The sequence below is a fragment of the Podarcis gaigeae genome (genome assembly GCF_964106915.1).
Source record: "Podarcis gaigeae genome assembly, chromosome: 8".
NCBI classification, from domain to species: domain Eukaryota; kingdom Metazoa; phylum Chordata; class Lepidosauria; order Squamata; family Lacertidae; genus Podarcis; species Podarcis gaigeae.
In genome coordinates this window covers 3,642,091-3,658,883 of record NC_139684.1, presented here as the reverse complement: position 1 = coordinate 3,658,883, position 16,793 = coordinate 3,642,091, and the positions used below count along the sequence as shown (strand labels likewise).

General features: G+C 44.1%; 1 protein-coding gene across 1 annotated transcript in view; it reads left to right on the top strand.

The window, feature by feature from the left end:
• SNRNP200 (small nuclear ribonucleoprotein U5 subunit 200) overlaps positions 1 to 16,793 on the top strand; it is a 46,099-nt gene that overhangs the window by 17,853 nt on the left and 11,453 nt on the right. The window contains exons 14-31 of the mRNA XM_083753109.1: positions 1,512 to 1,682; positions 1,895 to 2,088; positions 3,758 to 3,881; positions 4,629 to 4,778; positions 5,201 to 5,311; positions 6,085 to 6,216; positions 6,394 to 6,582; positions 8,288 to 8,485; positions 9,109 to 9,261; positions 9,775 to 9,855; positions 10,245 to 10,328; positions 11,012 to 11,118; positions 11,982 to 12,100; positions 12,314 to 12,468; positions 12,707 to 12,896; positions 14,928 to 15,101; positions 15,955 to 16,115; positions 16,532 to 16,759. Coding sequence (XP_083609235.1) covers positions 1,512 to 1,682; positions 1,895 to 2,088; positions 3,758 to 3,881; positions 4,629 to 4,778; positions 5,201 to 5,311; positions 6,085 to 6,216; positions 6,394 to 6,582; positions 8,288 to 8,485; positions 9,109 to 9,261; positions 9,775 to 9,855; positions 10,245 to 10,328; positions 11,012 to 11,118; positions 11,982 to 12,100; positions 12,314 to 12,468; positions 12,707 to 12,896; positions 14,928 to 15,101; positions 15,955 to 16,115; positions 16,532 to 16,759 — 2,721 coding nt within the window. The remainder of the gene's footprint in view (positions 1 to 1,511; positions 1,683 to 1,894; positions 2,089 to 3,757; positions 3,882 to 4,628; positions 4,779 to 5,200; positions 5,312 to 6,084; positions 6,217 to 6,393; positions 6,583 to 8,287; positions 8,486 to 9,108; positions 9,262 to 9,774; positions 9,856 to 10,244; positions 10,329 to 11,011; positions 11,119 to 11,981; positions 12,101 to 12,313; positions 12,469 to 12,706; positions 12,897 to 14,927; positions 15,102 to 15,954; positions 16,116 to 16,531; positions 16,760 to 16,793) is intronic.

Here is a 16,793-nt window from a genome sequence, read left to right as displayed (position 1 = left end):
GCAGCACAATAGGAAAAAGTAGTGGAGGGAAGAGGAAAACACGCAAGGTTACTTTGTTTGCGGCCATTCCAGCTTTTTTAAAAGCATATGTTCAAAAGGGCTGGGCCTATTGGCAGTAGTGTCCAGGCAGCCAATGGAAAGAGCTTTGTTTGTCTCGCCCCTCTCTCTCTCTCTTATGGATGCTAGGGGGAAGAGTCGATACCTAATGAGAATAGCGTCTAAGAGTCTGAATTGGGGGCTCTTTGGATCTTTGCTTTGGGCCTATTAATCAGTTTAAGGCAGCCTTGTTGTTCATGCTGCCTAGAGTTGCTGGGAGTTGTAGTCCAAAGCACCTGGAAGGCTCTAGGTTGTGGAAGACTGTTTTCTTTTTTTTAAAAAAATAATATTTATTAAAAGTTTCCAATTACAACAAAATAAAAAAAACAAAACATCCAAATTTAAAATCTTGTTTTCCATAACATCTTTCCAGGACTTCCCCTCCCCTCCCCCTCTTGTATTCCAATTCTTACTTATAAATTCAGCAATTTCTTATCCCAAATTTTGAACTTATTGTCATTGACCCAATTTAAAAATATTTTCCCATCTCCTAAAATCGACCTGTTCCCTTCCACACGTTCCCCCCTTAACATACATTACAAATTAAAATATAGTGAAATAAAATGTAGTTTAACACCCTTTGGATTCCAAATTTCCCTCCCCCTTTTCCCGGTTGCGTTCCCAATATTTAACAACATCTGATGTCTTCCTGGAGCTCCCAGAATTATTTAAGCCATAGTCCTTTACCAGTCATCTTTAATTTCGAATGTCCAATCTTGGAAGGAGTTCGTCTCAAAAAGGCCCATTTTTTCCATCCAGATTTTTATACATTAGGAGTAAAAACTCCAATTTTATTTCTTTAAACCTTTCAAATCTGGATGTCCCAAATGTTCCCTCTTCCAACTTTATCCAATTCTTGTTATTCTTGTTATTCTTGTTGTTCTTGTTGGTCTCTCTCCTTTTTTTTTTTTTTCTTTCCTGTTTTCCTGCACAAATGTTCTAATTCCAAAAGCTTCAAATTCAGCTGCAGAGGCTCTGTTATTCAGAAACGAAACATAATGCCAAGTCCCTTCCATTTTTCAATAGATAAGTCTATTGTCTTCTTTAGTATGTCAGCCTCTGTAGTCAAAATAGTGTTCCATTTCTGCAGTTTCCCAGGAGATAGAAAGTTCTATTCAAATTCCATGTCAACAACTTGTAATATCCCTCGGCTCCTCTAGGTGGGTTGCAATAACTCAGTTCCCTTCCAGATCACCCCGATCAGTCCAAATAACTTGTTATTCCTTGTTTTAAACAATTTGTATTGTGGAAGACTGTTTTCAGGTGTGCCCCACACTCTCAACCACATACTGTTGTAATTTAGAGGTAGTACTGAATTGCTGTTAGGGTTTAAACAGTAATGTGTGTGGAATACTTGAAAGCACACTATGACTGCACATCTGTTATTTATAGCTGTGTTCCAATTTTGCTTCTAGCGCTTGGCCACTTATGGCATCACTGTGGCTGAGCTGACTGGGGACCACCAGTTGTGCAAGGAAGAAATAAACGCCACTCAGATAATTGTCTGCACTCCAGAGAAGTGGGACATCATCACCCGCAAAGGAGGGGAGCGTACCTATACCCAGCTGGTGCGCCTCATTATTTTGGTGAGTTGCCTTGGAAGCTTCTCTTGAGTTGTGATGAGGGTCTGTGTTTCTGCTACACATGGCATGCTGGGGATATTTTCTGGGTGGGAGAACATTTGAGACATTCAGAATTGCAACCAGCCAAATGTAATGGTTTCTGGGCTCTATAGGGGATGTGTAAATGGTGTGGCACCTCCCTGAGCAAGGAGGGTAATGCTTCCTGCATTCTACAGGATGAGATCCACCTCCTGCATGACGACCGGGGCCCTGTTCTGGAAGCCTTGGTGGCCAGAGCCATTCGCAACATTGAGATGACTCAAGAAGATGTGCGGCTTATTGGGCTGAGTGCCACCCTCCCAAACTACGAGGATGTGGCTACATTCTTGAGGGTGGAGCCTACCAAAGGCTTGTTCTACTTTGACAACAGGTATGGTGTGTGTGCTGTGGAGAGTCTTCTTTTTTATTTTTTATGACTTTCAGTTATATGCATTTCAATAGTTTTACAATCATTCTCACATTTCAAAACTCGACTTCATTCCTCCTCTCTCTGCGGTTCCTTAAATTTATTTTTATTATTTCCTGTGTATTCTAAATTAACTTAACTTACTCTTTTATTCATCTACTTTAAATATATACTCTTATGAAACTGCAGGTTATTGCAATAATCCTTCCAATGTCCTTATCTGTTTACAGTTTGTTTGTAAATATTAAATAAACCATTTCCATTCTTTTATAAAAAGTTTGTTATCTTGATTTCTTATTTTTCCACTAAATTTCACTATTTCTGCATAGTCCATAAGTTTTTGTATCCATTCTTCTTTCATCAGGACGACTTCTTTCCATATTTGGGCAAATAACGTTCTTGCCGCTGTAGTCGCAGACATGAATACATTTCTATACTGTTTAGGTAGTTCTACCTCTATAATTCCCAAAAGGAAAGCCTTGGGTTTTTTTTTTACAAATGTTATTTTAAACATCTTTTTCAATTCATTATATATCATTTCCCATTAAGCTTTAACCTTTCTATAGGACCACCGCATATGATAAAAAATACCTTTTTTTCTCTTTGCATTTCCAACACTTAATCAATTTTGATTTATACATTTTTGCCAATTTACTCGGGTGTTCGATACCATCTGTATAACATTTTCATGTAGTTTTCTCTTAAACCATAGCATGCTGTAAATTTTATATCCATGTTCTCCAATCGTTCCCTTGTTTCCATATCTATATTATAACCAGTATTTATCTCCCAATGAATCATTGAAGATTTTACTTGCTCATCCTTTGTCTCCCATTCCAATAATACCTTACACATTTTAGACAGCACTTTAACATTGCATTCCAACAGATCTCTCTCTAGTTGTTATATTTCTTTCCCAAACCCTTGTATTCTGTTTTTCTTAAATATTTCATTTAAATGATTATATTGTATCCATGTTGTTAACTTTCTGATAAAACCTTAATTTGTTTAATTTAAACTCTCCTCCCTCTTGTTTTAATATATTTCTCTAAGTTGTACAACCTATTATCATATTCAGCCTGGAAGAGCCTCAGCCCCCAGTGCACAGCAGCAGCTAGCTGCGGTGAAGGTGCTAAGGCACCCCTCAAATGCTGGCTTCGCACGGGGGGCAGGATGGGCGTGAGCTGGTGGGGCAGGGCTTATTTAAACAGCTTTGCTGAGGTGTGTGCAGCCATGTGCCCCTCAGCAGAACAGTTTAAAGAAGTGGGACTCGGGAGCTGCAGTGGTTTCACTTGCGAGATACTGTGGGGTGAAGCCGCCATCATGCTCTGGCCCTCATACTGGTCCTGGGCGATGTATCACTACAGTCCCTGCCACAATAAACCAAGGGTTTCTGCACAAAGTTCTGTGTGCACTATGTTTGCCTATATATATTTGCTCTGTATGTAAATGACCTGTCTGTGGCTATGGAGTTGTTTTTTAAATGTCAAACAAGAAGGGGATGTGCAGTGTATTTTGTAGGGTAGATAAATATGCTTTTGCTCCTTCACTTTAGATTTCTGAGGAAGTACTTGCCTTCTGTATATCTTACCTTTCTGCTTGTCACTTACTTGATGCCTGACACTTTTTGCAGTTTCCGCCCAGTGCCCCTGGAACAGACTTATGTGGGAATCACTGAGAAGAAAGCAATCAAGCGCTTCCAGATCATGAATGAGATTGTGTATGAGAAAATCATGGAGCATGCTGGGAAGAACCAGGTAGGTTCTCGTCTCTGGGTAAATTGGGGCAGTGGGTGTGGATTGCATCTCAGAGATGTAGGAAACCAGGCAGAGGGCCTTCTCGGTAGTGGCACCTGCCCTGTGGAATGCCCTCCCACCAGATGTCAAAGAGAAAAATAAAATGTCATGGTATATCTGTTGAGTGCCTGTAAGCCCTCCTAAACGGCTCTCCTCTTGAGCCCTAATCCAGCTTTTCTTTGTACAGACATTTAGGAAAGAGCAGGCAGAATTGTGCACATAGTGTTCATCTGTGTTTTGGGGTTCTCTCTTTCCAGCAGATGCTGCTGCTGCTGCTTTCAGACATGTCAATACAGTCTACGCTCACACAGTAGAGTGGGAAAGGGGCTGTTTTCCTTTGTGCCACTGTTAATTGACTCTGGTGCTCTCCATTTATGCAGAATGTGTGTATTCTTATAAACCAAAAATCATGTTGGCTCCCTGCATGATTTTAGAACATTTATCTGAATGAATCGCATCTGGAGCCTACCTGCACAGAGCAAGCTCTCCATTGCAGGCCTCACCCATATGGCTAGAAGAGAATGCAACGCCAGCAAATACAGTTCTTCCCTTTTCCTCACATGATGTTGATCACATGAGGCAGAACACCTTTTGGACTTTTCCGCTTGTAATTATACTGTCCTCTTTGATCCCCAGCCCCACTGGCTTGCTTTCTCATTGCATAGCTATCATGGACTGATAACTTTGATTTCTGTTGTCTCCAATCAGGTGCTAGTGTTTGTCCACTCCAGGAAGGAGACCGGGAAAACTGCTCGAGCCATCAGGGACATGTGTCTGGAGAAAGACACCCTGGGTCTCTTCCTGCGAGAGGGCTCTGCCTCCACCGAGGTCCTGAGGACAGAAGCTGAGCAATGCAAGGTATTTATTTCTGTATTTATTCAACCTTTATCTACCATTTTGTCATATTTAATTTCTATAATGATTCACAAATTAACCCATATAAATTAATACCAAAATAACAAAACCAAAAAATAATTGGCAAGAAACAACGCCAAAATCTGTGTCAGAACCAGAAAATAAAGTGGTTTGCTTTCAAAGGCCAAGTGAAACCTTTTCTTTTCATAAGTCTTGGGAAAGAGTCCCTTCCCCTAGTGGAAGGTCAACTCAGGCTCCTCATAGGATAGAATTCAGAGAAAGATTTCACCAGAATATCTTTAGTGCTTTGCTAGCATCTCTTTTCTTTCTCTAGCACAAGTTCGCATCTCTCCCTTCACTCAGCTACAGAAAATCAGGAATCATTGGGGGTTTTTGACGGCAATGTTGTTGTTTTTTGCTCACAGAATTTGGAGCTTAAAGACTTGCTGCCCTATGGCTTTGCAATTCACCATGCTGGCATGACCAGGGTGGACCGAACATTGGTGGAAGATCTGTTTGCAGACAAGCACATCCAGGTATGACAGCAGATTTCCCCCTACAAAATATTTGAAGGGGTCACCCCCTCCAAAGTTGATGGGCATTGCCATTCAAATGGTGTCCATCCATGCATGGCACCATATGATCGATTATGGAAGGCAGGGCATGCCTGACTCTCCTCCCAATATTTTATTCAAGTTGGAACCCTGCTTCCCGGTGAGGTGAAAGACAGGGAAGAGGGCAAGGCAACAAACAGCAGGTGGGGCTTGGGGTAGGCAGAACCCAAAGACCACGACAGGCATAACATGCTTGACATAGAGGCACACGTGACCTTTAAGTTGTCATGGTGGAGAGAGAGCAAGACTAGAGACTGGGAAGGGAAAGAAATAGATTCAGGAATGGAAGACAAATGGAGAGTGGAACTAGGGGTTGGGGAAAGAGGTTAAGAGCTCTGTGGGGAGAAATAGGTTGAGGGAGTGGGATGTGGGCAGAAAGAGCAAAGGTAGGGACTGGAAGAGCAGACGTGGGAGACAAAGGGGTGAGTGTGGGGAGCTTTTCTTTCTCCTAGCACAGCACTGAAGCAAAACAATCTTGTCATGGTTCCCTCTCTCTGCTTTAAACTGATGCAGCGCAGCCTGCCTGCTCTTCTCCTGCTTACCACCCAGTCTCCAAAGATGGGTGTTGGCGAAGCTCTATTAAAATTAGGTGCCACTTTTAATCCCCCCCGCCCCCCGGTGCATTGCAGCATTGTTGGGAGTTTTTTTGAAACTAAGCAGAATATTCTTTCAACCCTGATATTTTCCCCTTACAGGTTTTGGTATCCACAGCAACTTTGGCTTGGGGTGTAAATCTTCCTGCTCACACCGTTATCATCAAGGGGACACAGGTGTACAGCCCAGAGAAAGGTCGCTGGACTGAACTGGGTGCCCTGGACATCTTGCAGGTAATTCCTATGGGACACAGGCACACACTGTAGTGGATTTTAGGATTAAGGACACTGTTTCTCTCTGTGTTTCTTTAGATGTTGCAGAAATATTCTTAAGACACTTGGCTGTTAATTAATGTTAGAAACTCTGTTTGAGGTCTAACTTACCTCTCTGACTTGTGTGTTTTTTTAAAGATGCTGGGTCGTGCTGGGAGACCTCAGTACGACACCAAGGGTGAGGGAATCCTGATCACTTCTCATGGAGAGCTGCAGTATTACCTCTCACTGCTGAACCAGCAGCTTCCCATTGAGAGCCAAATGGTGGCGAAGCTTCCAGACATGCTGAATGCAGAGGTCGTGCTGGGCAACGTCCAAAATGCAAAGGTGAGGAGGAGAGACCCCAGTCATGACTTGTGGCTGCTCTGTTTTTAGTGTCTCAGTGTAGAGATAAAGGGGGATGCTGTGTTAGGGAGACCATTTAGTCACCACACATGATCATGATCTCTCAGTCGGGTGCAGACTTGAGCATACTGAAGAATCTTGGTGGCATTTTATTAGTGGAGACCAGTTTTCAGCTTTTCTTGACAGAGAATTTGGATTATTCTGATTAGGGATTTTGAGCGTGTGCATAAAGTATAAAATAACAGTCCTGCTGATGGTTCTAGAGCCACATTTGAGGAGGCTAGATACTCAGCTGTGAATCTGGCATCTAGACTCATAATGGGCAGTAGTCATGGTATTTAGTGGGTTGTGTGTGAGAGATGTTCATCTCTGAAGCCTCTCAGCCTAGTTCGTGACAATTTCAGAATTCAGGGCTTTATCCAGTATTCTCTGTCAGCTAGTGCAAGGGTTCTTGTGCTGTGGACAAGTGAGTTTTATTGCTGTGAAATAGGAATCCAGCGCAACAGCTGATTAGTGGAAACCCATTATGCAACAGATGGTACAACAAAGAGCCACCTGCTTATGCATTCTCTTGCAAAACAATGTTCTGTTGCCAGACATTTCACCAGTGACATCTTAGTGCTCCATTTGATAAAATCATCAGTCTTCCCCTCTTCTCTTAAGGCCACATCCACACCATCAATTTAAAGCAGTCTTACACCATTTTTAACTGTCTTGGCTCCCTCACCCTAGCTGAATCCTGGGAAATGTAGTTTCGTGCTTTGTGAGGGATAAACTACAGTTCCCAGGATTATTTGGGGGGAAGCTGTGACTGCTAAAGTGGTATAAATGTGCTTTGAATGGCTGGTGTGGATGTGACATTAGTTAATGGATCTGCAAAGGTGTGCCCCTCTCCACTATTTTTTGAAGGACCTGTCCTTTGCATTTGCATTTCATTTATTATATTTCTGTGCCACTTTTCACTCACACAAGTCACAAAGCATCATGCACACAGTAAATAGTAACATATTAGAACATCACAAATTACAACGTAAATCATATAAAAAATAAACAAATCATTAGTAAAACAATTACAGATTATCAGTAAAACAACCACTTTCTATAAAACGCTCTTAAAAATCAATTTTAAAAAATAGGCTAAACAGCACAACCACAAGAAAAGTCATATTATAAAATTCACAAATCACGACAGCACTCATAATCCACAAAACAACATTAACAAACTAACAACCAAAACCAAACTAAGCACTGTTGAATTACACGCACACTCTCCACCCCATCACTCATAGTCTTCTACTCAGTTCATCAGAAGACACATTTGCATAATGGTCATGACAGCAACTCCCTTCTGAAAGCTTCCAGGGCTGAAAGGGCTGGAGGATGGGACAAGGCAGGTGGGAAAAGCCCTTACCCAGGCATAGGCAAGCTTGGCCCTCCTGCTGTTTTGGGACTACAACTCCCATCATCCCTAGGTAACAGGACCAGTGTACAGGGATGATGGGAATAGTAGTCTCAAAACATCTGGAGGGCCAAGTTTGCCTATGCCTGCCCTTGCCTGATGGCCAGCAGAGGTGGCCTTTAAAGCATGCTGTGATGTCCCTGTGGCTTCTGCCCCATCCTATCCCTTCCAGGATTCGAGGTTGCTGGAAACTGCTGACTCTGACACTGTGTTTCTTGGCCGCTGCAGGATGCTGTAAACTGGCTTGGCTATACTTATCTCTACATACGAATGCTACGTTCCCCAACTCTGTACGGGATATCGCATGATGACCTGAAAGGAGACCCACTGTTGGACCAGCGCCGACTGGATTTGGTGCACACTGCAGCTCTGATGCTAGATAAGAACAACCTGGTCAAGTACGACAAGAAGACAGGGAACTTCCAGGTGAGAGTGGAGGAGTTCAAGCTCTCTTTGCAGGTGCATTCTGCCAGTCTTATCAGGAGTCTGGCCGCCCAGGATGCTTATTTGCAGCTGCTTTGCCAGCCTCTTTGCGCATCTTCACACGTTATATTCTTATCAAACAAAACTTATTTTGCTGCTTTAAAATAAAATGTATTACTATTTGTATGCAAAAAGGCTTCCTAGGTGGCTCCCAAGAATAAGCAGATACCGTATTTTTCGTCCTATAGGGCACACTGGCCCATAGGACGCACCTCGTTTTTTGGGGGGGAAATGAATAAAAAACATTTATTCCCCCCCCCAGCCGCGGCTGCCGCCCCAAACCTTGCGGACATCCGCCCGAAGCAAGACCTGGTGGGGCTTTTAAGGTTAAAACTTGCACCTTCAGTTATGCTTGGAAAGCAGTCTGGGCACCAATGAACATCTGTTAAAATTTAAATCTCTTAAAACGTGCTCATTCCAGTGCACCAACCTCCCCACCCTATTTTGAACCGAAGTTTCAAAATATTGAGGGCTGCCCCACCTATGTGTTTCAGTAACCTAAGCCTGGTTTGTTCTTTCCTCTCCATTTTGTTAACCAGAAGTGGCTTTCCTCCCTCTCTCCCCAGGTTACGGAGCTGGGCCGCATTGCCAGCCACTACTATATCACCAATGAGACCATACAGACTTACAACCAACTACTCAAGCCCACCTTGAGTGAGATTGAACTCTTCCGGGTTTTCTCACTTTCTTCTGAGTTTAAGAACATCACCGTGAGAGAGGTATGAATCCAGAGATCTGTGGGGCAGGACACCCACCTCCTGCCCTCGTAGTTATTTTTGTTAGTGTTTAGTTTGTATCCTCTTCTTCAAGGTCTTGTTTTTACTGCTGGAGTGGAGGAGACGTTCCTAGTCTTTGTGACTATAAATACTTTTAAACATGAAGGTACTGGATCGGAAAGGCTCTAACCAGAGAACACAACTTGTTCTGATTTTTTCAAATTGCCGTCATTTCTATGTTTGTATTTAAACTGATAAGGAACTGAATGAATTTTGAATAAAGTACTGGTGCTTAGCTCAGTGGAAAACCCATCGAGAATGAAACGGATATCTGCATACATATTTCTCCATTAATCATGCAAACTTGCTGCAGTTGTTGATCTGTGGCCCTCAGAAGTGGATGAGTTGCCTACTTTTTTCATTCATCTTCAAAAGGATATTGTGCTGTTGTAGGCTGGGCAGAGTGGCCTAGCCTACTCTGTTCTTTCCTAATTACTATTTTTAAAACAACTGCAGGAAGAGAAACTGGAACTGCAGAAGCTACTTGAGCGGGTCCCAATCCCAGTGAAAGAAAGCATTGAGGAGCCTAGTGCTAAGGTAAGCCCTGTCTCTTCTAGGGCAAGCTTATATCCAGCGTGAGGTTGGTTCTACGAGTTCCTGAGTTGTATGAATTCCCCATTTTTTGTCCTCTGACTAGTTCTACTTGTTCAGGGAGTCATTTTACCCAAGGGAGTAACTGGCTGGCTGCCCTCTTGGGAGCTGTTTTGTTTTAAACCAACTTCAGTTTTAAAAAAGCAAGCCTATGAAGAAAATCTATGGTGAAACTTGAGTGTACTTGCAAAGCTACATATATATACGTTTAATATGTTGTGTGTGTGCTTGTTCGTGGGTCTGGCCAACACCAGGAGAATGTGGCTGTGGGCCTGAAAAAGGTTCCTCATTCTTTCTTTGGAGGATGTTAATGCCCCTTATTGTCTTCTCCTTAGATCAATGTGCTCCTTCAGGCCTTTATCTCCCAGCTGAAGCTGGAGGGCTTTGCTCTCATGGCAGACATGGTGTATGTCACTCAGGTGAGTAACCCTTCAGATTGGAAGTGGCTCTTTTGTGCTCCGGTATCCTCCATTTACAAGGTTTTCATGAATCACATCACAATAAGTTTGTTGTTTAGCTATCACAAGCCTTCTGTTGTGCATGGATAAAGAGGAACTTTTACTTACTATCTTTGGTGGCCTGTACAGCTTGTCATGTGGTAGATCCCATACTTTATATACGGAAGGCCCCAGGTTGCATCCCTTCAATCTAGAGAAGCAGAACTGGGAAAGTCACTGCAGTAGGCATTGTAGAGCTTGCCCAGCCTTTGCCAACCCGGTGCCCTCCAGAGTTTTTACACTAACATTTTGAACAGCCATATCCAGCGTATCCGAAGAATCTGGAGGGCACAAGTTTGGCAAAGGCTGGACTAGATGGACCAGTGGCTTAACTTGGTGTAAGATGGCTTCATTCCAAAGGGGTGGCCCTGTAAATTCATTGCAGTAAGGAGTCTTGTAGGAGGTCTTCTTTGTTTCTTGTGAGCCATTTTGTCAGATGCATTATATTAATGGGCCTGATCACCTGCAGGGTGGAAGCGGAGTTTCAGAAATGGATCTTTAGATGGATGTGGATACATGCTTGTATTTTAATCAAAAAATCAGTTAAAACCTCCCTGTGAGGTTTCTTTCTTTGATATTTGACATCTGTTTTGTCCTACTTTCAGTCTGCTGGGCGGCTCATGCGTGCAATCTTTGAGATTGTCCTCAACCGTGGTTGGGCGCAGCTTACTGACAAGACTTTGAACCTCTGCAAGATGATTGACAAACGAATGTATGTAGTGGCTCCAGAGCATGCTCTTAATCATGATGTATTGCAGACTTTATATCAGTAGTGCCCTACCATGCAGCTGGGCCTGGCAGCAGCACTCAGCTGGGCTGGGCACTGGCTGAGGACCCCAGCAGCTTGGCAGCCCCTCACCAGCCTGATCCAGTTGTCCTGCCTTGCCATGCTCCTTGCTTCATCCTGGGCAGTCTGTTGGCAGTGGGTGGGCAGTGGTTTGATTTCATAGATAGGTGGAGTCAAAAGGGAGGGATGAAAAGTGATTTCATGCTGTAACCGCCCTGAGACCTTTGAGTGTAGGGTAGTATACCCTTTTTTTTTAAGTGTTGGTTGGGAAAGCAGCTGTAGAGGGGAAAGGACTTGTGCCACCCTAAGGACCAGAAGACTGGAGTTTCTGGGATTTCAAAATTAGCAGTATGTCCTGCCCTAGAAAGCCAGTTATGTGATTGCATCCGTACTGGTTTCCAGAATCACTTCCCATAAGTGGGACAGACCATGGTGTTTGTTTTTGTGCCAGGGCAGGGGGCAAGAAACAAGCCCCCCCTCAGGCAACCCAAGTCTCTTCGGATGGTAGTGTGAAGAGCATTGGCTTAGTCTCCTGAGCAGGCTTGCAAGCCAAAGGCACTGGAAATGAGAAGCCTTGTGGGGCTGTGGGTTGGGGTGGAGTTATGCACAGATGGCCACACAGAGGGCCCATTTTGAGGCTGAAGAGGAACCTCCTCACTTTTCTTCCTCAATTTGAAGGAAGAGCATGGGGCAAAACACAAGGAACTTAGGAGGTGCCTAAATTTCTCTTCCATTACTTACTAACCACCATTGCTGGCACCATCCTGATGGTCTTCTTGCTCATGCAGGTGGCAATCCATGTGCCCCCTTCGTCAATTCAAGAAACTGCCTGAAGAGGTGGTGAAGAAAATCGAGAAGAAAAACTTCCCATTTGAACGACTCTATGACTTGAATCACAATGAAATAGGTCAGTGGACAGAGGTGGTTGTGTGTGTGTGTGTGGCAGTGGAGGGGATCTAAGGGATCAGTGTTTCTTGGCTAAAGGGTCTCTCAGTTTTTCCACAGAATATGGCCCAACTTGATTATGACCTGCTGAGAATCTTGAATGCATGCAGTTCATCTCAGATCTCCATCTGTGCACATGCTTACTCGTCTTTTCTTTAATACTATCCTTTTACAGGAGAGCTGATTCGGATGCCAAAGATGGGGAAGACAATCCACAAATATGTCCATTTGTTCCCCAAACTGGAGTTGTCTGTCCACCTGCAGCCCATCACCAGGTCCACTCTGAAAGTAGAGCTGACAATTACCCCAGATTTCCAGTGGGATGAAAAGGTAAAGGGACCCCCTGGAGGTCTGAAGTAATGGCCACCAGTAAGGTGTGGGTGGGGAGGTTTGCTGGGTAGCTAGTTTGATGTGGAGGCAGCGCATGGAACAGGGATTGATGGGGTTTGATGGGGGACTGAATGGTAGCAGCAGTACAAGTTGCACTCCTTAAACACTATATGGAAAGAGCAAGAATTTTCACTTGGGGGCAGTATTAAATCCCAATTTTTCTCCTCTCTTGCGCCAGGTGCATGGTTCTTCAGAGGCCTTTTGGATCCTGGTGGAGGATGTGGACAGTGAAGTGATCCTACATCATGAGTATTTCCTTCTGAAGGCCAAGTATGCTCAGGATGAACACCTCATCACTTTCTTTGTGCCGGTCTTCGAGCCTCTCCCCCCACAATACTTTATCCGGGTGGTCTCAGATCGCTGGCTCTGTAAGTCCCCATTCTTTTGCAGAAGGATGTTCTCCAGCTCCCCAGCTGGGGTCTGCAGTGTGAACAGTCTATTGTAGGGGGAAGCCCAGACATGTTCTTTGCCTGTCAAGTCTTTTTTCTAGCTGTTTCTGTCCCTTCTTGCTCCCCTGAAGATGAAAGCCCACCAGCACCACCCACCTTACACATTGCCAGCCCAGGCGGGGCCAGATCAGGACCTCACTTTCCTCTCTGAACAGCCACAGACCTGCCTGGAATCACATGATAGGGAAGCCGCTCCAGTGTTGTGCCCTCCCCTTCGTCTTCCTTTGCCACACTGAGGAGTTAAAAGCATCACTGCCGTACTGTTTGCATTCACCTGCATAGTTAATTCTGTCCCCTCAGTACTTCATGTTTGGAAAAATGTGGCTGCCCTATAACCTCTTTCAATAGTTCATAACAGGTCGGTTGTGCCACAGGAGTGATGCAGAGTGGAAATTTTTCCATGGAAAGTGTCCCGTATCCTAAGTTCATTGGTAATGAAGAATGGATGCAAACTGCAAATGCAGTTTTAAGCAAGCTGGGCAGTTCTTAAGTTTTGTTTACTAAATAGAATGAACATGCTAAATTAAGCTACTATTTAGGGCATCAGAAATTTTCATGTTGCAAACTGAAAATTTCCCAGTGTATATTACCCTAACTCCTGAAAATTTTCCGGAAAGGCCGCATCACCTGTACTATGCTAGCTAGAGTAGACAAGGTAGATCCAGCACAGACCATTGCTTTGTATTAGCCCATTTTATAGATAAATATGTTAAGAAACCAGGTAGTGTGCTATTTGCAGCTTTCATAGACCTGAAAACTGCATTCAAATCAATCTCTTGAGTAAGACTGTGGGATAAGTCAAATCCTTTGAGAATACATAAAAGATTGTTTTTCTTGGTTAAATGTCTACATAAAGACACCATGCTGAAAGTGCGTTGCTCTACAAACGGGCAGCTCACAGGTTGCATACTAGCTACAAAGGGAGTTAAGCAAGGTTGTATCCTAGCTCCTGCATTATTTAATTTATATATACACCCCCAGAGTATCATGCCCCTAAATTGGCCACAATTACTATTACTGGTTGGCCACAATTACTACACAGTTACTACCATCTATTACCATATGCTGATGACACGGTACTCATATCTCAAACAAAAGTTGGCCTAAGAAGATTGACAAGGGCATTCTCAGAATACGGCCAAAAGGAATAGCTGGCTGTGAATTACCAAAGTCTTGAAGACACTACAGAGCCCACAGATGGTATATGGATAACCAGTTAAAGTCTTAAAATATGTTGGTCCAAATCTTCAGTCAACAGGGCAACACATCAGAAATACACGAAGGAAAAAGTGTCTCAGAGTGCCAAAATTTGGACATGCTTTTTCAAAAAGAAAAAAGGTGGCAATCCTATATCTTCAGCACTTGAAGTGTTTAAAGCTAACCCCTAGCACAGTTATTATGTGGGGTGCAGATTTGGACAGACGCTCACCTTGGATCTACAGAAGCTGTTCAGTCCAAGTTCTTAAAGCATTTTTTTTTGTTCCATCCTGTGTTCCAAATGCTTCATAGCTCTTGGAGGCCAATCTTCCCTCTGTTGAATGACAGAATTGGCATAGGACATTTAATTATTGGCTTTGGGGTAGTAGACCCCCACCGGTCTACTACCCCTTACTACCGTCACGAGAGTGCCTGGACTGCATCTGAGTATGCAAGTATCTTTGCAGTCTGCTGCTCAGGGTGCAGAAGGTACAAAAGAAAGATGAGCACCCTGATGTTCCAGGGTTTAGGGGACAGACCTGGGATCCTGTTGAACATTTGCTAAGAGCGCCATATCCTGGCACAAGCACAGCCATGGCTAAAATGTGACTCCCACCAGCCCTCTTACAACATTCTGGGTCTGACCTCTCTCTGTTGATCTTCTCATTCAAAGAATACCTCTTTTAAAAGCAGAGAACAGATCTAGATCCTCTGTTTTCATCTTCTTTGTGTTTATGTGCTTGATTATTTCAGCCTGTGAGACACAGCTGCCTGTGTCCTTCCGACACCTGATCCTTCCAGAGAAGTACCCTCCACCAACTGAGCTGCTGGACCTGCAGCCACTGCCTGTCTCCGCTTTGCGGAACAGCGCCTTCGAGAGCCTCTACCAGGACAAGTTTCCCTTCTTCAATCCTATCCAGACTCAAGGTGGGCAGTGCAGCCGGGTCTTGAGTCAGTGAAGAGGAGGGCTGCCAAGAAAATAGGAACCATCTTAGCAGGGGGTGGGGGAAGCTGCATAGTATTATATACTAGGTGCCAACAGCCTGGAGCATGCAAGACAAAATGGCATAATTCAGAACTGCAGTCTTAATTGTCAGACATTCCATCACATAGCTGGGGGATTCAGCCTTGTGAACATCACTTTGGTATTTGGTGCTTGTTTGAGACGTGGTTACAAATTCAGGTGCTGTGTCTGTTGCTGGGGAAGTTCACGACAAGCCATGATGAATGCCAGTTGTTGGAAGCCACAGGAAGGAAGTCCTGTTGTGCTTGGGTCTCACTTGTGAGTTTGCCACAAGCATCTGGTTAGCCACTGTGAAAACAGGATGCTGAATACGATGCAACATTGGCCTGATCCAGCAGGCTCTTCTTATTTTCTTAAGTACCGACACTTCTAGCAATGTTCACCAAACTGGTGCCCTCTGCATAGTTTGAACTGCAACTCCCATGAGCCCCAGCCAGCAAGCCTCTGAGCTCAGTCAGTAGAACATGAGACTTTTAATCTCAGTTATGGGTTTGAGCCCCATGGTGAACAAAAGATTCCTACATTGCAGGGGGTTGGACTAGATGACCCCTGGGGTCCCTTCCAACTCTACAATTCTGTGATTCTTATGATGATCCCATCGGCCCCAGTTGTGTTGCCTGGATTTGATGGGATTTGCAGTTCAAAACATCAAGAGGGCACCATCAGGGGAAGGATACTTTTCGGTTCTTGTGGGTTCTGGAGTAACTGTTGCTGGCCATAGGGAAATTTTCCTCTGCCTTTTCTTTCTCGGTGTAGTTTTCAACACCGTCTATAACAGCGATGAAAATGTGTTTGTGGGAGCTCCCACAGGCAGTGGAAAAACGATCTGTGCTGAGTTTGCCATTCTGAGGATGTTGCTGCAGAATTTGGAAGGCCGCTGTGTCTACATCACACCAATGGAAGCCCTTGCTGAGCAGGTACAGCACTCCCTAACCATTTTTAAATCTGCCCTTTCCAGGAGGGTGATAAGAATAGCTTTAGTCAATTGCTCTTCCCACTGAAAGCATTGCAGGCAGAAAAACAAAAGAAGAGGGTCTGGATAGGGTGATCTGAGGGGTAGCTGTTGGCCTTAGCTGGGACAAGTACTCAAGTATATTTTACACAGCTCTCTCTACTTCCCCATTGTCCTCCTTATTTTCCTTGCTTTGTGAGTGAAGTTCAGATTCTGCAAAGATGGAATAAAAGCATTGCAGAATATATGTGGATAAGTCTGGATGATCACTTTGTTGGTTGTAAGCTAGAAAAACTAGAGACTGCGTGCTTTGTGTGTGTGAGGAAGAGAGTGCTTGGAAGGACGGCTGTTAAGAACATTGTCTGCTCTTCCTTTTGGAAGATCTTCCTGGATTGGTATGAGAAGTTCCAAGAGCGCCTACTCAAGAAAGTTGTCTTGCTGACGGGGGAGACCAGCACTGACCTGAAGCTGTTGGGCAAAGGCAACATTATAATCAGCACTCCTGAGAAGTGGGACATCCTTTCCCGGCGCTGGAAGCAGCGCAAGAACGTGCAAAACGTCAACCTCTTCATTGTGGATGAAGTGCATCTCATTGGTGGCGAGAATGGGGTGAGTCTCATGGGGGAATGCAGCCCACCACAAA